The 21,340-nt window shown below is 69.1% G+C and overlaps 3 protein-coding genes and 1 long non-coding RNA gene across 5 annotated transcripts; 2 read left to right on the top strand and 2 right to left on the bottom strand.

Annotated features, from left to right (window-relative positions):
• Window positions 1-50: 50 nt before the first annotated feature.
• On the bottom strand, window positions 51-1,814 carry ZFTA (zinc finger translocation associated). Its single transcript, XM_068178675.1, has 2 exons — window positions 1,471-1,814; window positions 51-788 (listed from the first exon to the last, which is right to left on the bottom strand). The coding sequence occupies exons 1-2, from the start codon at window positions 1,526-1,528 to the stop codon at window positions 292-294; spliced, it is 555 nt and encodes a 184-aa protein (XP_068034776.1). The 5' UTR covers window positions 1,529-1,814; the 3' UTR covers window positions 51-291.
• Window positions 1,815-2,431: 617 nt separating this feature from the next.
• Window positions 2,432-15,000, top strand: MARK2 (microtubule affinity regulating kinase 2). Of its 2 annotated transcripts, XM_068178653.1 has the most exons (18): window positions 2,432-2,899; window positions 6,883-7,056; window positions 7,801-7,854; window positions 7,963-8,011; window positions 8,127-8,192; window positions 8,271-8,341; window positions 8,476-8,532; window positions 8,799-9,035; window positions 9,461-9,580; window positions 9,885-9,984; window positions 10,064-10,176; window positions 11,216-11,342; window positions 11,765-11,988; window positions 12,292-12,389; window positions 12,710-12,979; window positions 13,916-13,942; window positions 14,222-14,266; window positions 14,609-15,000. In XM_068178653.1, exons 1-18 carry the CDS (start codon window positions 2,843-2,845, stop codon window positions 14,958-14,960), a joined length of 2,241 nt encoding a protein of 746 aa, XP_068034754.1. In that variant the 5' UTR covers window positions 2,432-2,842; the 3' UTR covers window positions 14,961-15,000. The 2 variants fall into 2 exon arrangements, with proteins under 2 accessions (XP_068034754.1, XP_068034755.1); XM_068178654.1 differs by lacking the exon at window positions 13,916-13,942 and having other exon boundaries at window positions 2,434-2,899.
• Window positions 15,001-15,054: 54 nt separating this feature from the next.
• On the top strand, window positions 15,055-16,439 carry LOC137467132 (uncharacterized). Its single transcript, XR_010995412.1, has 2 exons — window positions 15,055-15,103; window positions 15,167-16,439. It is a non-coding gene; the product is annotated as an uncharacterized lncRNA (long non-coding RNA).
• A 992-nt stretch (window positions 16,440-17,431) lies between these two features.
• On the bottom strand, window positions 17,432-21,340 carry RCOR2 (REST corepressor 2). The gene is made up of 11 exons (XM_068178633.1): window positions 21,177-21,340; window positions 20,717-20,773; window positions 20,557-20,637; window positions 20,203-20,255; window positions 19,960-20,121; window positions 19,218-19,342; window positions 18,867-18,936; window positions 18,160-18,351; window positions 17,982-18,059; window positions 17,818-17,875; window positions 17,432-17,736 (listed from the first exon to the last, which is right to left on the bottom strand). Exons 1-11 carry the CDS (start codon window positions 21,292-21,294, stop codon window positions 17,432-17,434), a joined length of 1,299 nt encoding a protein of 432 aa, XP_068034734.1. The 5' UTR covers window positions 21,295-21,340.

Below are 21,340 nucleotides of genomic sequence, written 5' to 3'. Positions count from 1 at the left end.
GTGTGGTCGGGTGGGGGCCTGTCTTAAAGGGACAGTGTCTCTTTAAAGGGGCGTGGCTTAGCGAAGGGGTGTGGTCAGATCATGGGCGTGGCATTGAAAGGGGACGCACCAATTACTTAGAGAGGCGTGGCTTTAGCAAAAAGGGGCGGGGCTACAGCCAAAGTGGGCGTGGTCAATGTGGAACTGCACTAGATGAGGGCGAGGCCTGAAATTAAAGGGGTGTGGCCACATTTAAAGGGACAGAGCTGCTCTAAAGGGGCGTGGCCACATTTAAAGGGACCCCCCCTCCTCTTAAAGGTGCCGCGCCCCACCTTCCCCGCCCCCAGCCCGGCCCGTACCTGTCCCGCGGGCGCTGCCGGGGGGTCCCTCGGGCCGGGGGGGCTGTCCCCGGTGGGCGTCCCAGGAGCGCAGCACCAGCTGCTTCTCGCGGGGCCCCCAGGCGCCGGAGTAGGGGTGTTTCTGGCGGATGTGGCGCTTGATGGTGCTGAGCTTGAGCGTGGCCAGGGCGCTGCCGCACACCAGGCAGCGCATGCCGTGCCGCGCCGCGTTGAACTCCATCAGGTACTCGGCGCGCCAGCGCTCGTGGTAGTACCGGCGGTGGTCCCGGCCCGGCACCCGGCTCCGGCCCGGCCGCGACGCCCGCCAGTCCCGGGGCTTCTCCTGGAGCTCCTGGGGCTGCTCCTGGAGCTTCTCCCGGGGTTTCTGGGGCTGCTCCTGGCGTTTCTCCCGGGCTTTCTCCCGGGCTTTGTGGGGCTCCAGGCTCCGGCGCAGCCCCCGCGGGGAAGGGGCTGCAGGGAAGGCCCGGGAGGGAGGTCCAGGAATGGGGGAAGTTCAGGGGGGATTTCAGGGGTCCAAGGGGTGGAAGGGACACCAAGGATTAGGGGCAAGGCTGGGGGTTCTTAAAGGGACAGAGCAGCAAAATGGGGGGGGCACAGGAGATCTTAAAAGGGGCAGGGGGTTCTTAAAGGGGCAGCGCGCTTCAAGGGGCAGGCTCCTTAAATGAGGAGGGGGTGGGGAAGGGAGGGGCACATCCTCAAGGGACAGGGACATCTTAAAGGGTCAGGGGCGTCCGAAATTCCTGTGGGCATCTTAAGGGGACGGGGATCCTTTAAGGGGATAGGGACACCTTAAAGGGGCAGGGACATCCCGCATTGGATGGGGCCATGTGGAACGGACCGGGCCCATCCTGAATTCCGGGGGACATTTCAGAGGGACTGGGACAAGTTCGAGGGATGGAAGCATCTGAATGGGACACGGGCACCCTAAATTGAATCAGGTCATCTTAAAGGCACAGGAACCCGTTGAAGAGGCCGGCGTCTCCCAGCCCATGACAGGGAATGCCAAAGGGCTGGGGACCCCCCGGGTGTCGGGGGGCTTCCTAAAGAGCCAGCGCCGCTCCCATTGTGCGCTAAGGGGGGGGGGGGGTCCCACCGCCCCCCCCCGCCCCCTCCCCGCTGTCTCGGTGCTCACCTGGGCCGGCCGCGGCCGGGAGCGGGCCGGGGGCGGGGTGGGGGGCCGGGGGCTCCATGGCGGGGCCCAGGGCGGCGGCGGCGGCGGCGGGCGGGGGCCGACCGGGGTGGGGACGCCGCTGTGGGGCCCCTGGGGCTCCTTTAAGGGCTCCTGGGTAAATTTAAAGGGGCCGCACGCCTTTCCCACCCCTCCCCCCCCGAGCCAGCCCCTCCCCTCAATGGGGGGCTACGGGGGGGGGGCGATGAGTTGCCGGCAGGAGTCAGCCCACCCCCCTCTCCCGAGGAGCCATAGCGATGGTTTTGAGGGGGATCCCCCCATGAGGGCGGGAAGGGGGAGCCCCTGGATGCTGCCGTCCCCCACGCACCCCCGTCCATCCCCGCCCCCTCCCCGCAGCACCGCCCGGGGGTGCCCCGAGCGATGGGGCACCCACGGAACCCCCCCTCCCCCACCCCGGCCCGGCCCCGCCCCTTTGGCCCAAAGGGGGCGTGGTGGGGGTGAGGACACGCCCTTTCTGGGGCTGGACCCGCCCCGTCCCAGTGCCCCGTCCCAGTGCTCCCAGTCCAGACAAGGAGCGCCCTTGCCCCCAAAATCGGGGAGAACCCAGCAGAGCCCCACAAAAACCTGGGCGCGCGCAGGTGTCCGGGAGAATCCCCCCAAATTCGGGGAGGGTCCCGCGGCCCGAGAGAACCTCCCCCAAATTCGGGGAGGGTCCCGCGGCCCGGGAGAACCTCCCCCAAATTCGGGGAGGGTCCCGCGGCCCGGGCCGCCCCCCGCCCCATCCTGGGGTCCCCATCAGGGCTGGGGAGGGGGATTCGGCTCCGCTCGGGTGTTTCCGTCACGGGCGGAAGCGCCCGAAGGCTGCCAAGCGGTGTTCGGGTATTTCCGCATCCACTCGGGAGTTTCGGCCTCACTCGGGTATTTCCGGCTCTACTCGGAGTCGCGGCGGCGCGGGCGGCGCTCGGCGGAAAGTACCGAAGGAAGCTTCGTGTAACTCCGTCGCGGAGGCGGAAACACTCGAAGTCTGTGACGGCCGCGAACCGAACCTCTCCGGGAAGAGCCGAAGCGGCGCGGGGAGGCGTGTCGGGTGTTTCCGGCGCGGCGGCGGAAATGGCCGAGGGCCGGCGGCGGCCGCCATGTTGGGAGCCGCGGGGCGCTGAGGCGGCGGCGGCGGCGTGAGGCGGCGGCGGCCGGGCCGGGCCGGGCGGACCCCGCCCGCTCCCCCTGCTCCTCTCCCGGCCCCCCCAATGCCGCTGGCCTGGCCCCCCCCCCGCCCCCTGAGCTCCCCCGCCTCCCCTTCCCCCTCCCCGCACACCGCCTGCCGCGGCTTCCCCCTATCGCGATAGTCGCCGGCGGCGCGGGGGGGGGGGCCGCCATGTCGAGCAGCGCTCGCAGCCCTTTGCCGACCGTCAACGAGAGGGACGCGGAGCAGGTGAGGGAGGGACGGCGGGGATCGGGTGTGGAGGAAGGGGGAGCTGGCTCCAGCGTGAGGGGAGAGGGGCGGCTGGGCGGTAAAGGGGGCATTTCGTGAGGGGACTGAGGGGGCCGGGGGATTTCTCTGGGGGGAAAAGGGGCTTGAGGAGACCGCGAGCCGGTTTGTGAGGGGAAAAGGGGAGTTCAGGGTCGGTTTGTGAGGGCAGAGAGGGGAAAAAGGGGCTCGGGGTCTGGTTTGTGAGGGGAAGGGGGGATCTGAGAGGGCCAAAAGGAGGACTGGGGGGTTCTGGTCCCGTCCATGTGGAAAGAAAGGGGGACTGAGCGGGTCTGAGGCGTTTGTGTGAGGCGAAAAGGGTCTTCGAGGGGCCTGAGCAGTTCTGTGAGGTAAAAAGGGTGTTTTGAGGGGGATCTGGGCTGGATTTCGAGAGGGAAGGACGCGGCTCCGAGGGGGAAAGGGGGCTGTGGTGTGGGGGGATCCGCGGTGCGAGGCGGCCCGGGCCGGTGTGCGGCAGGAAAAGGGGGTCCCGGGCCGCTCTGCGAGCGACAAAAAGGGTCTGGGGTCTGTTGGTGAGGGGGAAGTGAGGCCCGAAAGGGGGTTGAGAAATTCTGTGAGGGGAAAACAGTGTTGGAGGGGAACCTGGGTCGGTTTTTGAGCGAAAAAGGGCGTCTGAGAGGGAAAGCAAGGGAGTCTAAGGGGGTCTTGGGACGTTTTGGGGAGTGAGAAAGGGGATCCTGGGGCATTTTACGTGGAGAAAGGAGGGGATCTGGGGGGATCTGGATCCCTCTGTGAAGGGAAAAGAGGGACTGAAAGGGTTTGGGATTGTTGTGTGAGGGAAGGGGGGCTCTGAGGGGCCGCGGGGCCCCTCTGTGAGGTGGAAAGGGGGGGTCTCAGGGTCCCCCAGTTCCTTTCTGGCACCCCCATGAAGGAACCCGGGGTCTCCCACGGCCCGGACCCTCCTGTGGGGTGGGGGGATCCCGAGCCGTGGCCCCCTTCAGGGCTGGATTTGGTGTAGGGAGAATGCTCTGGGCTTCTCCTGGGATGAGCCCCTCCCCAAATTCTGGGGTCCCGTCCCGGGGTTCCCTGCAGGGCAGCAGCGGGGCTTTGCGTGCATGACCCCAAATTTTGAGTGAGGGGGGTCAAGCCTTGCACCCCAAAGGGAGAGGGGAAGGAAGGGGGGGTGCCAGACACCCCCACATCGAACCCCCAGGGTCTGGGATCCGCAGTGGGGGGCAAGTTTGGGGTGTCGTTGTCCCCCCCAGCTCGGTGGCTGCGCGATCGGGGTGTGGGGGCGTCAGCCCACCCCCTCCCCCACCCCCTTCCCTGCTGCGGCCCCCCCCAAACGGGGGGGGGGGGGCTGTGGGGGCGGCGGCAGCGCTGCCGCGGGCTCTGCGCCCTCCCCGGGCTCTGGGGGGGCTCTGAGGGGCGAGCCCCCCAAATTCCTGCTGTTCTGACCCCTGTGAGCAGAGAACACCCCCCTCCCCCCCCAACCCCAGGGTGGGGAATGGGGGGCGCACCCCCCTCGTCGGTGTGAGGGTGAGAGGGGGTTTTCCTCTGGGGGCAGCTGGGATGGGGGGGTTCCCCGTTTTGGGGGTGGATTTGGGGGGCTCTTGGGGTCCCTCTCTGCCCCCAGCTTCTGTGGCTGCTGGGAGACCCCGCTGCTGGCTCAGCCCTTTTGGGGAGCGCCTGGGGGGCTCCCCCAGCTGTGCGACACCCCCATTTGGGGGGATATTTTGGGGAGCTTCCCCCCACTTCTGTGACCGGGGGGCCCCCCGAGTGCTGGGGAGTGACCCCAGCAGGGCGCGTGGGGGCACGAGTGGCCTCGTGTCCGTGTCCCCAAGCCCGAGGACACGGTGATGCCACGGCGATGCCACCTGTGCTGTGGCTCTGGCATCGGGGGCCCCCCCTCCTCGTTTTGGGTGGTTTTCCTCTTATTTATCCGCTGTTATGTAACGCCAGAGGAAAATTATTCCTGGCTGGGAAGATTTGGGGAGGGGGCGGCAGCACCGTGTGGGGGGGGCTGTGCACCCTCCCCAACCCCAGCAGCTGAAATCGGGGGGTCTTTCCCTGCCCCCCACCAGCCCCCAATTCCTCCCTCACATGGAGCCCGATCTGGTGGGGTTGGAGATAAAAAAAAAAATCTTCAAAAACACCTAAATTTGGCTGACATTTGAGCGGCGCCGCACGAACCGGCGCTGTCTCCCCGGCTGCCACCGCTGCGCCGTGCCCGGGGGTCCCGGTCCCATGGGCCTGGGGACACCGGGACCGCTCCCATTGCCACCGGTTGGCACCAGTTTGGCGCCGGTGGCGTGGGCGGATGCTGGTGGCATCGACGCCTCCCGGCACCGGGATCCTCACACCTGCCTGGTGACATCATTACTGGGCTGGTGACATCACTGCTGTGCCTGGTGACGTCACGGCGGGCCTGGTGACATCACACCGTACCCGGTGACGTCCCTGCAGCCTCAGCGCCGCACTGCTGCCACCATTCCGGTGGCCATTCCGGTGGCCATTCCGGTGGCCATTCCCAGCCTTCTGGCTCTGCCCCCAGCAGGATGGGCTCCCCCCCGCTGCCGGCTTTCCCCTTTCCTGCCCCGGTCTCCCCGCCCCGCCGCTCCAGGTGTTCCCCGGCCCCACCCCGCGCTGTCCCGCTGCGGCCTCAGCCCCAACCGGTCGAGCCGGTCCCCGCTCGCTCGCTCCCTCCCGGCGTCCCGCGGGGCTCCCGCCGGCACCGCCCCGCTCCCGGCGCTTCGGGGTGCCCAGGGTGAGTCCCCTCATGGCGGGCGGGCTGGGGAAACTGAGGCACGAGGGGCTCCGCAGCCTTAGCGGGGTTACCGAGCGCCGCCGCCACCGGGGAACACCGCGGCCTTCCCACCGCCCGTGCCCGGTGCCGGTGAGAGCCCCCCGGTGCCGGTGGCGTTCCCCCGGTGTGACCCGGGCCGGGCGGTGCCTCCTTTGCCGTGCTTGCCGTACGTTTGGCCACTCGGGCCGCGGCGATAAGAGGAGCCGGGAAATGCCGGGAGCGCCGCCACCGGACCCCGGGGGGCTTCGGGGGGTTCTGGTGCCGGGGGTGCCGCGGCCCCGCCCGGGGGGGCTCCGGTGTCGGTGCCGCCTCAGAGCCCGACCGAATCCCGGCAGCGCGGCCAGATGGCTCCGCACGCTCCCGCCCCGTTGCCACGGCAGTTTTTTGGCAGAAACTCCCGTTTTCCTTCACTTTTCCCACAGCACCGCGCTGGGCTTTGGGGGAGGGGGAAGCTCCGGTCCCCCCCAGGCCCCAAAACAGCGCGTTCTCCCCCCAAATCTGGGGGTTCGGTTGCGCCATCGCCGGCACCTCCCCCATGGCTTCCGCCAGCGGTTTCCTTCCCACGGAGGGGGAGGGGGACACCCCGAGATGTGCCCCCACAAAAATAAACCCGGCGAGGATTTGGGGGGCCCCAAATCCCACGTGGGAGGGGGGCTTGGCTCGGCTTCCCCGCCCGCTCACGCGCTCCCGTTATCTCCGGTGTCACCGGAGCGGTGACAGCCTCGGGGGCGTCTCACTCCCCGAAAGTGTCCCCGAGGCCCGGGTGACCTTCGGGGGGTGGGGGGCCCAGGGCGGCTTTTGGGGTGCGGGAAGAGGGGCTTTGTGCCGACCCCGTTCTGCGCGCTGCCCCGCTTTCGGCTGGGGCGTGAACTCTGTCCAGGCGGTTGCGTTCGGGCTGAAATCGGGGTATTTGGAGGCTGATTCCTTAGGAGAGGAGCAGGGGCGGGGTGGCCGTGTCCCCTCCCGGGGAGGGGGTGACACGGCGCTGTCCCCTTCCCACCCTCGCGGCCCAGCCCGAAACCGCGGCGCTTGCGTCAGGTATCAGGGGCGGCTCCCGGCCGGGCGCGGCTCCGCCGCTCCGGACTTCGCTCCCGGCTCCTCCCGGAGCCCGCGGACCCCGCCGGGATCCCCGGGGGGACGCGGCCGGCCCCGGCTGAGCGTCCCCTCGCTGTCCCCGCAGCCGGGCGCCGTGGAGGGCAAGGGCGGCGGCAAGGCCAGTATGCTGCGGGGCCGCAACGCCGGCACGGCCGCCGAGGAGCAGCCCCACATCGGCAACTACCGGCTGCTCAAAACCATCGGCAAGGGCAACTTCGCCAAGGTCAAGCTGGCCCGGCACGTCCTGACCGGCAAGGAGGTGAGTGGCACCCTCCTGGCGAGGGGACAGCGCTCGGGGGGGGCCTGGGCCGCGGGTGGCACTGCGGGGACAGCATCGGCCTGCGGCCGACGCCGTGTCCTCTGGGTGCCACCGCGGTGCGGGGACAGTTCTGGGTCCTGGTGCTTGCCCTGGAAGTGCCACCACGGTGTGGGGACGGTCCTCGTTGTTGGAGTGCCACCGTGGTGCGAGGACAGCTCTGCGTCCCAGTCCTTGCCCTGGGAGTGCCGCCACGGCCCGGGGCCAGGCTTCCTGTCCCCAGCCGTGAGTGCCACCACGGTGTGGGGACAGGTCTGGGTTCCTGGTGCAGGTCCTGTGGGTGTCACCACAGGGACAGGCCTGTTGTCCTCATCCCATGGGTGGCACCGTGGTGTGGGGACAGCTCTGGCTTCTGGTCCCTGCCCCGGGAGTGCCACCTGGCAGGGGAATGAGTTTCCTGGTTTTCAGCTGTGACTGTCACCGTGGTGTGGGGACAGTTCTAGGTCCTGGTCCTTGTCATGTGGGTGCCACCGTGGCGTGGGAACGTTCTGGGTCCTGATCCGTGCCCTGGGAGTGCCACTGTGGCACAGGGATGGTCCCAAGCTCTCGGTCCTCATCCCATGAGCGCCACCGCGGTGTGGGGACAGCCCCGGGGCTGGTCCTGTCACCTTCCCTCTCTCCCCGGGAGTGCCACCGCGGTGTGGGGACAGCCCCGGGGACCCTCTGACCCCGCTCTCCCCATCGCAGGTGGCCGTGAAAATCATTGACAAGACACAGCTCAACTCCTCCAGCCTGCAGAAGGTGAGGGCTGTCCCTGGGGGGGGGGGTGACAGCTGATTTTGGGGTGACAATTGGGGGATCATTCCCTCTGACACCCCCCAAAATTCCCCCCTCCCCCGTTCCTCACAGCTCTTCCGGGAAGTGCGAATAATGAAGGTCCTGAACCACCCCAACATAGGTGAGACCCCCCAAAACCCCCTCAGCTGCACCCCCACCCCTCCCCGGGGGCGTTCCCCCACCCCTGGGGGGGTCCCCCGGGAGTCGTCCCCCCAACCCCCCTCACCCCCTTGCAGTGAAGCTCTTCGAGGTGATCGAGACGGAGAAGACGCTTTACCTGGTCATGGAATACGCCAGCGGGGGTGAGTGGGGTTTGGGGGGGCCCTGGGGGGTCCGGGGGTCACAGGGCTGCCCCTCACCCCCCACCCTGTGCCCCCCAGGTGAGGTGTTCGATTACCTGGTGGCCCACGGGCGCATGAAGGAGAAGGAGGCCCGGGCGAAGTTCCGACAGGTCTGGGGGGGTGATGCTGTTGGACCACCCCCGCAGGGCTTGGGGACCCCACCGTGCCCCCAGGGGGGCTGGGGGGTGTCCCTGTGCCCCCCACCTGGGCTGGGCCCCCCTCTGACGCCCCCCCTGTCCTGCAGATAGTGTCGGCCGTGCAGTACTGCCACCAGAAGTTCATTGTGCACAGGGACCTGAAGGTGAGGAACCCCCACCTGGGACCCCCTGACACCCCTGGGACCCCCGGGACAGAGCTCCCAATATCTCTGAGCCTCCCGGGCGGGTGCCAGGACCCTCCAGGACAACACCTGGCCACCCCTGAGACCCCCGGGCAGGTGCCAGGACCCCCAGACCCACCCCTGAACACCCCTGGGCCCCCCAGACCAGTCCCAGCTGCACCCCCTGTCCCCCAAACGCCCCCAGACCCCAGTAACCCCCCCCGGGGTGCTCTCCCTCCCCGGGCCAGGCCGAGAACCTGCTGCTGGACGCCGACATGAACATCAAAATCGCCGATTTTGGCTTCAGCAACGAGTTCACCTTCGGGAACAAGCTGGACACGTTCTGCGGCTCGCCCCCTTACGCCGCCCCCGAGCTCTTCCAGGGCAAGAAGTACGACGGGCCCGAGGTGGACGTGTGGAGCCTGGGGGTCATCCTCTACACGCTGGTCAGCGGCTCGCTGCCCTTCGACGGGCAGAACCTCAAGGTGTGGCCACGCTTTGGGGGTCCCCGCGGGTGGTTTTGGGGTCTCGTGCGTGGTTTTGGGGTGCCTATGTGTGGCTTTGGGGGTTTGTCAGGTGGTTTTGGAAGTCTCTCGGGTGGTTTTGGAGTGCCCACGAGTGACTTTTGGGGTCTCATGCGTGGTTTTGGGCTCCCATTCTTGGTGTTGGGGTGACCACAGGTGGTTTTAGGGGTCTCTGAAGTGGTTTTAGGCGTTTCTCAAGTGGTTTTGGGGTGCCTATGTGTGATTTTGGGGTGCCCGTGGGTGGTTTTAATGGTCTCTCGGGTGGTTTTGGGGCGCCCATGTGTAGTTTTGAGGTGCCCATGCATGGTTTTGTGGTGCCCATGCATGGTTTTGTGGTGCCCATTGGTGGTTTTGGGGTGCCCATGCGTGGTTCTGGGGTCCCACAGGAGCTGCGGGAGCGGGTGCTGCGGGGGAAGTACCGGATCCCCTTTTACATGTCCACGGATTGTGAGAATCTCCTCAAGAAGTTCCTCATCCTCAACCCCACCAAGAGGGGCACCCTGGAGGTGAGGGGACCCCCCCAGCATCGTCCTGGGACCCCCAGTGGCACCCCCGGACCCCCTGGGGACACCCCAGCATCGTCCTGGGACCCCCAGTGGCACCCCCGGACCTCCTGGGGACACCCCAGCATCGTCCAGGGACCCCCGGCGTGGTTCTGGCAACCTCTGAGAGCCTGCCGAGCAGCCCCCAGAGCACCCCAAGACCTCCTGGGGACCCTCCGTGTTGCCCCTGGCATTCCCCCGTGCCCCCCAGGAGCCCTGGGATCCTTTCCCGTCCCCAGAGGTGACCCCGAGCCCTCTGTGCCCCCAGCAAATCATGAAGGACCGCTGGATGAACGTGGGCCACGAGGACGACGAGCTCAAGCCCTACATGGAGCCCGTGCCTGACTACAAGGACCCCCGCAGGACAGGTGGGACCCCAGGGCCACCCCTGGGGACACAGGGACCCCCCGTGGCCCTGTCCCCCCGCTGAGGGCCGTGTCCCCCCAGAGCTGATGGTGTCCATGGGCTACACGCGGGAGGAGATCCAGGAGTCGCTGGTGGGGCAGAAGTACAACGAGGTGATGGCCACCTACCTGCTGCTGGACCACAAGAGCTCCGAGGTGGGGGACACTGTGGGGACACTGGGGGATGGCAGGGACGCTGTGGGGACGCTGTGGGGACACTGTGGGGACACTGTGGGACACTGGGGGATGGCAGGGAGGCTGTGGGGACACTGTGGGGACACTGTGGGACACTGGGGGATGGCAGGGACGCTGTGGGGACACTGGGGACACTGTGGGGACACTGGGGACACTGTGGGACACTGGGGGATGGCAGGGACGCTGTGGGGACACTGGGGACACTGTGGGGACACTGGGGGATGGCAGGGACACTGTGGGGACACTGGGGACACTGTGGGACACTGGGGGATGGCAGGGATGCTGTGGGGACACTGGGGACACTGTGGGGACACTGGGGGATGGCAGGGACGCTGTGGGACACTGGGGGATGGCAGGGACGCTGTGGGGACACTGTGGGGACACTGTGGGACACTGGGGGATGGCAGGGACACTGTGGGGACACTGGGGACACTGTGGGACACTGGGGGATGGCAGGGATGCTGTGGGGACACTGTGGGGACACTGTGGGGACACTGGGGACACTGTGGGGACACTGGGGGATGGCAGGGACGCTGTGGGGACACTGTGGGGACACTGTGGGACACTGTGGGACACTGGGGGATGGCAGGGACGCTGTGTGGGACGAGGGAACCACAGGGATGGGAGGGGAGGGAGTGTGGAGGGCACGAGGGGACAACAAGAACACAAGGACAAAGAGGGGACATGGGGAGGGACGGGTGACAAGGTGGTACCGGGAGGGTCATTGGGATGAAGAGGGGACGCGGTGACAAGGGGACATCGCGATGGTGCGGGATCATTGAGGGGACGTGGGGACACCGAGAGGACGGGGTGGGACGCAGGGGACGCCATTCCCCGCCATGCCCTGTCCCCGTGCGGGCCTGTCCTGTCCCCCTGTCCCCGGCTGTGCCGTGGTGGCACGTCCCCGTCCCCAGCTGTGCCCGTGCCAGCGCGTCCCCGCCCCTGCCCGGCGGGTGTCCCCCGGTGTCCCCCGGTGTCCCCACGTGTCCCCTGTCCCCAGCTGGAGGACAGCCTGTCCCTGAAGCCGCGGGTGGCCCCGGAGGTGGCCAACAGCTCGGGCCCCTCCCCCGCTCACAAGGTCCAGCGCAGCGTCTCGGCCAACCCCAAACGGCGCGTCAGCGACCAGGGTGAGACCCCACGGGGGACACGGGGGTCAGCGACCAGCGGGAGACCCCACGGGGGACACGGGGGGACCCCACAGGGGACACGGGGGGCAGCAACCAGCGGGAGACCCCAAACGCGGACGCTGGGGGACTGGAGCTGTGGGTGGTGCACCCCTCAGGAGTGGGGTGCTCTGGGTGCTGGGGGGGACAGGATCCCATCATGGGGGGGTTCGTGGGCAGCTGGGTCCCCTCAGGGTGCAGGGATGGGAGTGGGGGTCCCTGGGGGATGTGAGGGTGGGTGGCCAGACAAGCCCGTGGGGTGGGAACGAGGGTGCCCGGACCCTCATGGGGTGCTGTGCGCCCTGGATCCCCCAATGAGGAGGGGGTGAAGGGGAAGGGAGGGGTCCCTGTGGGACCCCCGCCCCTGACAGCCCCTCCCACCCCAGCCGGGCTCTCCATCCCCACCTCGGCCTCGTACTCCAAGAAAACGCAGGTGGCCAACGCGGAGAACAAGCGAGGAGGAGGAGGAGGAGCAGGAGGAGGAGGAGCAGGAGGAGGAGGAGCAGGGGAGGAAGAGGGCGGGGGGCGCCGGGCCGGCAGCACGGCCAAGGTGCCCCCCAGCCCCCTGCCCGGCCTGGAGCGATCCAAGGGCACCCCCTCCCCCTCCACGGTCAGTGCAGCGTGGGGGACACCTGGGGGGTGGGGGGGTCTGGGGCCCCTAGGTTTGGGGGAATTTGGGTGCTGAGGTGGGAGGGGGGTGCCCAACACCTGGAACCCCAGGATTTGGGGTCAGTGTCTGCTGGGGGTGGGAATGGGGGCTGGCCCTGCCTGGGCCCCCCAGGGTGGGACTGGGGTCACTGGCGGGGCTGTTCTTGGTGGCCAGTGGAGGGTCCCCAAATCCCGTGTCTGCTGTTTGGGGGTTTTGGGACAGCTGTGTCCCCCCCAGCCCCCCGTTTTCCGTGTCCCCCCACAGAACAGCGTCCTGTCCACGGGCACCACGCGCAGCCGGAACTCGCCGCTGCTGGACCGGGCCAGCCTGGGCCAGAGCTCGCTGCAGAACGGCAAGGATAGGTGGGACCCCTGCCCAGCGTCCCCCGACCCTGCTTCCCGCTCTGGGCCACCCCAGCTTCCCCTGGGGGGGCTCTGGGGGGGCTGAGGGGGTCCCGAGGGTGCTGGGACGGTGATGGGGGGTGGGTGACCCCCCCAGCCCCCCATTCCCGCATTCACTGGGTGCTGGGGAGCGCCCCAGCTTCCCACGGGGCTCCCTGGGAGCTGGGGGGGGCTCAGGGGTGTCCCTGGGGACAGCAGTGTCCCCCCTTCAGGGGTCTGGGGGTGTCCCTGGGTGTGGGGGGGCTCAGGGGTGTCCCCCCTAACCCCGTGTCCCCCCGCAGCGGGGCGCCCCCCCGGGTGCCAGCAGCGTCCCCCTCTGCCCACAACGTGAGCCAGGGCCCGGGCGAGCGGCCGAGCTTCCCGCGGGGGGTCTCGAGCCGCAGCACCTTCCACGCCGGGCAGCTCCGCGCCCCCCGGGACCCCCGGGACACCCTGCCCTACGCGCTGCCCCCCGGGCTGCCCCCGCCCGCCTCGCCCTCGGGCGCCAGCCAGGGCCGGCGCGGCCCCTCCGCCAGCCTCTTCAGCAAGTTCACCTCCAAGTTTGTGCGCAGGTGAGCCGCACACCCGGGCCGGCCTCGGGCTGGCCCGGGCTGCTCCCCTCCCGCTGGCCCCGTGTCCCCTGGATGTGTCCCCCTGGTGTGTTCTGGGCTCTCGCTGTCCCTCGGTGTCCCCTCGCTGTGCCCTTTCGGTTTGCCCCTCTGTGTGTCCTGGGCTGTCCCCTCGGTGTCCCCTCGGTGCTCCAGGGATTCTCTGCCCCCTCTCTCTGTCCCCTGTGAGGGCTCCTCGGTGTCCCCTTGTCCCCCGGATCCCTTCTGTGTTTCTCTGTCCCCTCAGGGTGTCCCCTCGGTGTTCTCAAGGCTTCTCTGTTCTCCTCCCTCCGTGTCCCCTCCTGTCCCTGCCGCTGTCCCCTCAGGGACCTGCATGTCCTTTCCTGTCCTCCCTGGCCTGCCACTAATGCTCCTGGGGACCCCCACATCCCCTCCTGTCCCTCAATGTCCCTCAATGTCCCACTGGGGACCCCCACATCCCCTCCTGTCCCTCAATGTCCCACTGGGGACCCCCACATCCCCTCCTGTCCCTCAATGTCCCTCAATGTCCCACTGGGGACCCCCACATCCCCTCCTGTCCCTCAATGTCCCTCAATGTCCCACTGGGGACCCCCCCACATCCCCTCCTGTCCCTCAATGTCCCTCAATGTCCCACTGGGGACCCCCACGTCCCCTCCTGTCCCTCAGTGTCCCTCTGGGGACCCCCACGTCCCCTCCCTGTCCCTCAATGTCCCTCTGGGGACCCCCACGTCCCCTCCCTGCCCCTCTGTCCCCACAGAGCCGGGGAGGGGGTGTGGGGGTGCTGCTTTTCCCCGGACCCCACTGACCCCACCCCCTCTCAGGGGGCTCTGGGGGGGGTGGGGAATCGGGGGAGGGGGTGGCTCTGTCCCGGCCCCCTCCCCCCCCCAACGTCCCCTTCTCTTCTGTTTGTCTTTGTAGAAATCTGTCTTTCAGGTTTGCCAGAAGGTAGGGCCGCGCCGGACGCTGGGTCCCCCCGCATGGCACCCCTGATCCCCCAGGCCCCCCCCAAATCCCCCCAAACCCCCCCGACCCCTCCCCAGTGCTGCACGGCCCCGCATGGCCCCCCCGGCCCCGCTCGTCCGTCTGTCCTTGTCCCCCCCCCGTGTGTCTGTGTGTCCCCCCACCCCCCGGTGCTGTCTGTGCCCCCCGGGTCCCCTCTGGGGGGGAGGGGCTGTGCCCCCCCAGCCCCCCCCCGACTGAGCTCGGCCCCTTTTGTCTCCCGAGGAACCCCCACGAGCCCGAGAGCAAGGAGCGGGTGGAGACCCTCAGGTGAGTCGGGGACAGCCTGGGCTCCCTGTGCCACCCCTGGGGACACCTCTGTGCCACCCTCGGGGTCCCTGGGACAGGTGGGGACCCCTGCCCAGCATCCCCAGGGTCCCTGGGACACCTCTGGGGTCCTTGTGACCCTCCTGGGGACACCCCTGGGGACACCTCCAGGGTCCCTGTGACAGCCACAGGGGTGCCCAGCTCCCCTTGGTGACTCCACGGTGCCACCCCAGACCCGCGGTGGGCCCCGAGAAGGGCCCCCAGGACCCCCCAATTTCCCCCCAGACCCTTGGTGGGCCCTGAGAAGGACCCCCAGGACCCCCCTCACCCCCAGTTTCCCCCCAGGCCCGCGGTGGGCCCCGAGAAGGACCCCCGCGACGCCGGCCGCGACGCCAAGCCGCGCTCGCTGCGCTTCACCTGGAGCATGAAGACCACGAGCTCGCTGGAGCCCGGGGAGATGCTGCGCGAGATCCGCAAGGTGCTGGACGCCAACAGCTGCCGCTGCGAGCCCCAGGAGCGCTTCGTGCTGCTCTGCGCCCACGGCGCGCCCGGCCACGACTCCTTCGTGCAGTGGGAGATGGAGGTGTGCAAACTGCCCCGGCTCTCGCTCAACGGCGTCCGCTTCAAGCGCATCGCCGGCACCTCCATGGCCTTCAAGAACATCGCCTCCAAGGTGGCCAACGAGCTCAAGCTCTGAGCCGCGGCCGCCCGCCAGCGGCGCCGGCGCGGCCCGGGGGCTGCGGCTCCGAGCCGCGGACCGGAGGGGTCACCTGGGGGCAGCTCCAGGGCGGCCGAGGAGCTTTGGGGACACGGACGCGGCGACCCGGGGGTGGCTCCGAGGTGGCCGCCGAGCCGCGGCTCCGAGCCACGGACCAGGAGCGGCGACCCGGGAGTGCCTCTGAGGTGGCCACCGAGCTCCAGCTCTGAGCCACGGACACGGTGGGGACGCCCACGGGGGGACACGGGAGCGCCAGGATGGACCTCGGGCGTCTCGGGGGCTCCTGGATGGATCTGGGGATCACCTGGATGGACCTCGAGTGCACCCCAGGCCTTGGTGGGCACGTCCTGGATGGACCCAGGACCTGCTGGGAAGGGCCCTGGAGCTCCTGGATGGACCCGGGATGTCCAGGATGGACCTGGGAGCCCGGGATGGACCCGGGACGTCCAGGATGGACCCGGGATGTCCAGGATGGACCTGGGAGCCCGGGATGGACCCGGGACGTCCAGGATGGACCTGGGAGCCCGGGATGGACCTGGGACGTCCAGGATGGACCTTCTGCGGGGTCCAGGAACATCCTGGATGGATCTGGGGGCATTCATGGCTGAAGCCGGGACCTCCAGGGGTCACCTGGCTGGACCTTGTGCGCGGTCCAGGTGTCCGTGGGGACACCCTGCATGCACCCAGGGCCACCTGGATGGAGCTGGGATCTCTGGGGCTCACCTGGCCGGGCCTGGGACCACCTGGATGCACCTGGGGCCGTTCTGCGGCGTCCAGGGCCCTGTGAGGATGTGGGGACATCCTGGATGGGCCTTTGGGGACAGGGACAGGGCTTCGTGGGGACCCTGGGACCTCCTGGGGACATCCTGGTGGCCCAGGGACCTGGGGGGATCTTCTGGGAGCGGGGAGCAAGGCTCACCTGAGGACAGGGATACATCCGGGGTGGCCCAGGGACCCCTGGGGACAGGAGTGGTGGCCCAGGGCCCTTCTGAGGAGTCCTGGGCCTCGAGAAGGGTGGATGGCCCCGGGGACATCCTTGGTGGCCCAGGAACAGCTGGGGGTGGCCCAGGGCCACGCGGGGACATCCTGGGCGTCCCTGAGCCTTATGGGGGACACGGGACAGTCCGGGGGTGGCCTTGGGGGGGTGGGGTGTGTCCCCTCCCCCCGTGGGGATGCCGGTGTCCCCTGCCCCTCCCCCCTTGGGGACAGGGCTGTCCCCTCCCCCCGCACTCAGGAAGGCCCCGGGGGGGGGAGGGGCGGGGGGCGCTGCTGCTGCCGGGGGTGGCTCCGGGGTGGGGGTGGGGCGTCCCCTCCCCCCCCCCCCGCTTTTGTCCTGCTGTAGCCCCGCCCCGGGCACCGCCCCCGGGGGCGGGGACACTCCGGGGGAGGGGCCAGACCCAGGCCACGCCCCCCCTGCGGTGGATTTTCCAGGTTCTAATTAAAACCTTTCCAGAAAGATCCGCGGCCTCCGGGTGGTGCTGGGGGTGAACCGGTGCCCGGAGCGGCGCTCCCAGCATGGCCCCCGCCCAGTCCAAACCAGCGCTCGCAGCCGCTGTACTAAAATACGTTTATTGCGAACCGGGACCCCCGGGACCCCCGGGACCCCCGGGCCCCGCTCCTCCGGCCCCGCAGGCGGCGCTCAGCGGGGCGGGGCGTGGCCGGCGGCAGGTGGGCGTGGCCTGGCGGCAGGGGCGTGGCCAGGGCGGAGCAGCGGGGGCGGGGCCCGGCCGGGCTGGAGGGGCGGGGGGCGGCCGGGGGAGCGCGGGGGGCGGGGCCGGGGGCGGGGCCGGGCGCAGCAGCGGGGGCGGGGCTGGTGGGCGCGAGGGGGGCGGGGCCGCACTGGGGGGAGGGGCCGAGGAGGGCGGCAGGGGCGGGGCCGGGTGGGACACGCCCATGATCTGCACCTGTGGAGAGAGAGGCGGGGCTGGGATTGGGTGGGGCCAGGTGGGCGGGGCTGGGCAGTGCTGGGGCGGGGGCAGGTCCAGGACAGGGCCTGGGTTTGAGAAGGGGGTGGGGAGGGGGGGGGCAGGGCTTTGGTGCGGGTGGGGCGTGGCCATTGATTGATTGGGGCGTGGCCATTGATTGATTGGGGTGTGATTGATTGGGGCATGGCCATTGATTGGGGTGTGATTGATTGATGGGGGCGTGGCCATTGATTTATTGGGGTGTGATTGATTGATTGATTGGGGTGTGGCCATTGATTGATTGGGGTGTGATTGATTGATTGATTGGGGCGTGGCCATTGATTGATTGGGGTGTGATTGATTGATTGGGGCATGGCCATTGATTGATTGGGGTGTGATTGATTGATTGGGGCGTGGCCATTGATTGATTGGGGCGTGGCCATTGATTTTCTGGGGTGTGATTGATTGATTGGGGCGTGGCCATTGATTGATTGATTGGGCAGGGTGGGGGACTGGCTCTGGTGTGCATCTGAGACCAGTCCAGGATCAGGACTGGGCCCAGCCCAACCACCCGGGCCGGGACTGGGAGCAGGGCTGGGACGGGGACTGGGCCCAGTTGCCAGCTCGGACCCAGCCCCCAGCCCCGCCCCAGCCCCTCCTCACCTCCTCCTCCTCCTCCTCGGGCTCGGGGCGGTCCCCGGGGGGCTCCCCCTGGCCCTGACGCTCCTGCAGGAGCCGCTCGAGGCCGAGGCGGCGCCGGGGGCCCAGCACGAAGCTCCGAACCTGCGCCGCCGTTTTGTTGCCCAGCACGGCCGCCACCGCCGGGAAATCGCGGCCGTAGCGGCGCAGGGCTGGGGACAGGGACACGGGCAGTGAGCGCCAGGACACGGCGGGGAGCGAGGGTCGTTAGGCTAACGAGGGGGGACGCTCACCCTGCACCACCAGCAGCTGCTCGTCCGTTGTCCAGCGGGAGCTGAACTTGCTGCTGCCCTGGGGGGTGAGCGGAGGCGATTTTGGGGGACCGGGGGGACAGGGGGACACAACGGGGAGTCGCTGTGACACCGCGGGGGACACCGTGGGGCACACGGGGACGCACCTCAGGCGGCCGCAGCCCCTCCAGGCCCCCGTCCAGCGCCTGCCTGAGGCCGCTGTTGATCTGCTTGATGCGCTGCACCTGCGGGGATTGGGGAGGGGGCTCCGAGGGGTCACCCCGGGCCCCGCGGGGGGGGGTCCCGGGGGTTGGGGTGTCCCCGGGGGCGTCACTCGGGGCTCACCTGCCGTTTGAGGGCCACCAGCTGGCAGTCGAGCTGGCGCAGGGCCCGCGCGCCCAGGTCGGGGTTGGCCGTGACCTCGGCCACGTCCTCGCGGCTCAGGCGCATCCCGCGGGGGGGGCGGCGCCGCTGCCGCGCCGGGGGGTGGTGCCGGTACTGCGGCTCCTTGCGCGGCCCCGCCTTGGGGTAGCACGGCTGCGACCGGGCCGCGGCGTTAATTGGTTCCGTTCGTTAATTAGTTCCGTTACTTGAGTTGGTTATGGCTGGGGAAACCCCCTGAGCACCGCCCCCCCCCCCAAAACTGGAGTTTGGGACGTCCCGCCCCGGCCGCTGCGCTCCCCCCCCACACCCAGCAGGGGGCGCCACCCCCGTCCCATTTCTGGGGGCTTTCCCCAATTTTTGGGGTCTCCCGGCCCTCCCCCACCTCCCTCTCGTTGTTTTCAGGGGTTCCTCCCCATTCCCAAAGATTCCCCCAAATTCTGGGGGTCCCACACCCTCTTCAGAGTGCCCCCCCGCCCCAGCTCCTCCCTTCTTTAGGGATTCACCCCCATTTTTTGGGGGTCTGGCCCCATATTTGGGGGGTTCCCCCCATTCCCCTCTTGTTCTCCTTCCCCTCCCTTTCCTGACCCCCCCACCCTTGAACCCAACCCCCCACATTTCACCCTGTGAGCACCCCGAGCCCCCCCCAGACGCCCCCTGTGCCCCCCAACCTCTTTTTTGGGGTCCGCGGGCTCCGCGTCCCCCTCGGCGCTGGGTCGGTGCTCGTCGGTCTCGTCGTTGCTGCGGGGCCAGAGGTGAGCCGGGGCTCTGGGGGGTTGGGGGATTTTGGGGGTTTGGGGGGGGTTTGGGGGATTTTTTGGGGGGTTTGGGGAGGCTTTTGGGAAAGTTTTTGGAAGTTTTTTGGGGAGGTCTTGGGGGGGTTTTGGCGAGGTTTTTGGGGAGGTTTTAGGAAGGTTTTTGGGGAGTTTTTGAGGGAGGTTTTTGGGCAGTTTGGGGAGGTTTTTGGGAAGGTCTTGGGGAGGTTTTGGGGGGCTCAGGGTGGGATTTCGGGGGTCCCGTACCTGTCGTCGCGGTCGCGGCGGCCCAGCAGGCGCCGGGCCTGGCGGTCCATGACGCTGGTGCGGGACCGCGTTTTCTTCCAGGAATAATAATACTTCACCAGGCTGGGGATGAGCTTGTCCGGGAGCTGGGGGGCACAGCGAGGGGGGGGGGGGTTTGGGGGATCAAGGGCAGAGTTTTGGGGTGATTCGGTCTTAGGGGTGGGGTGAGAGGCGAAGGGAAACGAGGGGGCACCCCTAGAAATGGGGGGGAGAAGGTGCAGAACACCCCTGAGACAGGGGGGGGCAATCCCACAAAAAAAGGGGGAAAACCCCTAAAAATGGAGGAGCAGGACCCGCTAGAAATAGGAAAGGGGGAAACGGCAGAGAAACCCCAAAGATGGAGGGGTCGGGACCCCCAAAATCAGGGGGAACCCCCAGAAATCGGGGGGGGGGTACCACCGGGTGGGCGGGCGGGGGGGGGGCAACAGAGGGTGGGATGTACCATCTCCTGTGGGGGGTAGAGGGGAGGCACCCCCTCATCCCCAAGAGGGTTCTGTGACCCCCCCAGACCCCCCAAACCTGCCGGGGGGTCCCACGGGACCAACGACACCTTCCAAAGGCCCCAAAAAAGCCCCAAAAAAATCCCAGAAAGCCCCAAAAAATCCCAGAAACCCCCAAAAACCAACCACTGCGAGGTGGGGGGGGGGCTGATGCCCGGTCCCCTCCCCCGGGGGGGGGTTGGGGGCACATTCCGGGCTCTCACCATCTGCTGGATGCGGGCGAAGCTCTTGCCGTGGAAGCTGAAGGCCTGCTCGAAGAGAACCTTGTCCTCCACCGTCCACTCGTCCGGGAAGGGCGTGAAGTTGGCCAGGTCGGCCAGGGACTTCTCCACGTCGTGTTTGTGCCACAGCAGCATGCCCAGGGCCTGGGCAGGGGCACGGCGCGGGGGTCAGCAGGGCACCTGGGGGCGCCCCGGGGGGCTCCGGGGGGAGGGGGGGCTCGGTACCTGCTCGATGTTGTAGCCGTGCTTGTCCTTGGCCATGGCGATGTACCTGTCCACTGGGGGGGTTTGGGGGGCAAGGGGGCGTCAGGGGGGCAAAGGAGGAGTTAAGGGGGTGAAGCGTGGGGTTGGGAGGGTTGGAGGGCGTACGAGGGGCTTTGGGGGGAAAGGGGAGGCTCTGGGGGCAGAAAGGAGGGGTTGGGGGGTAAAGGAGCAGCTGAGGGTGGAAGGGGGGGACCGGGGGGCAGCAGGGGGTGGGGGGGACGTGTCCCGGGGAGGCTGGGGGGGCGTAGGGGGCGGGGGCCACCCCGAACGCCCCCTCCCATGCAGGACACGCCGTGCCGGGGGAGGGGGGCTCACGTTTGGCGTCGGACACGCAGTGGTTGGGGGCCCACACCAGCATCCCCTTCAGCTCCTTGTTGCTGTAGCGAGCGGGGCTCTCTGGGGGGGCGCGGGGGGGGTCACGCGGGCCGGGGGGGGCAGCCCCGAACCCCCCCGGCCCCTCCCCGAAGCTCCGTACCTGGTTTGCAGTCGGGAATCACCGCCTGGTAGTCGGCCCCCACCCGGATCATGCTGTCTGCGGGCGGGAGGGGCGCCGGGGGTTACCGGGGGGGGGCCCGCACCGCCCCCCCCGGGGGCTGCGGGCTGGGGGGGCCGCGGCCGAGCCCCCTCCCCGCCGGCGAACAAAGCTGTGGCCGCGCACACGCGGGCGGCCGGGGACAATGGGGACGGGGCTTTGTTCCCCCCCCCATGTCCCCGTGGGTCCCCCCCACCCAGCCAAACCCCGCGGGGGGGGGCGGGGGTGACGTGAGCGCTGCTCCCCCCACCCCAAATAAACACGCGGGGCGAGCGCGGTGTCCCCGACATCGCCGCGGGTTTATTTTTTGGGGGGGGGGGCGCACCCGGTGGGCGTCCCGGGGGAGTGGGGGGCTCGCAGGTGCGGGGGTGGTTTTTTTTTGGGGGGGGGGGGGGTCACTCACCGTGGGCGTGCTCGTCCTCGCTGGCCTCGTCCTCGGAGTGGGGGGGCCCCGCGCCGCCCCCCGCCTTGGCCCGGCTGCGGGACAGGATCCCCGAGGGCTTCTCCATCACCGACGGCATCGCCCGGGGGGGGCGGCGCGGGGAGCCCCCCGAGCCCCCCGGGGGT

The sequence above is a fragment of the Anomalospiza imberbis genome, unplaced genomic scaffold, assembly GCF_031753505.1.
Source record: "Anomalospiza imberbis isolate Cuckoo-Finch-1a 21T00152 unplaced genomic scaffold, ASM3175350v1 scaffold_52, whole genome shotgun sequence".
Taxonomy (NCBI): Eukaryota; Metazoa; Chordata; class Aves; order Passeriformes; family Viduidae; genus Anomalospiza; species Anomalospiza imberbis.
Note: the sequence above shows the minus strand (reverse complement) of the source record. Positions and strands in the feature narration are given on the sequence as shown.

Coding starts and splice junctions, on each gene's coding strand:
- MARK2 (XM_068178653.1), top strand. CDS start 2,843: ATGTCGAGCAGCGCTCGCAGCCCTTTGCCGACCGTCAACGAGAGGGAC. Junction 10,177..11,215: donor TGGACCACAAGAGCTCCGAG/GTGGGGGACACT, acceptor CCCTGTCCCCAG/CTGGAGGACAGCCTGTCCCT. Junction 11,989..12,291: donor GCACCCCCTCCCCCTCCACG/GTCAGTGCAGCG, acceptor GTCCCCCCACAG/AACAGCGTCCTGTCCACGGG.
- ZFTA (XM_068178675.1), bottom strand. CDS start 1,528: ATGGAGCCCCCGGCCCCCCACCCCGCCCCCGGCCCGCTCCCGGCCGCG. Junction 789..1,470: donor CCCGGCCGCGGCCGGCCCAG/GTGAGCACCGAG, acceptor CCTTCCCTGCAG/CCCCTTCCCCGCGGGGGCTG.
- RCOR2 (XM_068178633.1), bottom strand. CDS start 21,294: ATGCCGTCGGTGATGGAGAAGCCCTCGGGGATCCTGTCCCGCAGCCGG. Junction 18,937..19,217: donor CGCCGCGACCGCGACGACAG/GTACGGGACCCC, acceptor CTGGCCCCGCAG/CAACGACGAGACCGACGAGC. Junction 18,352..18,866: donor CCGCGGACCCCAAAAAAGAG/GTTGGGGGGCAC, acceptor GCCCGGTCGCAG/CCGTGCTACCCCAAGGCGGG.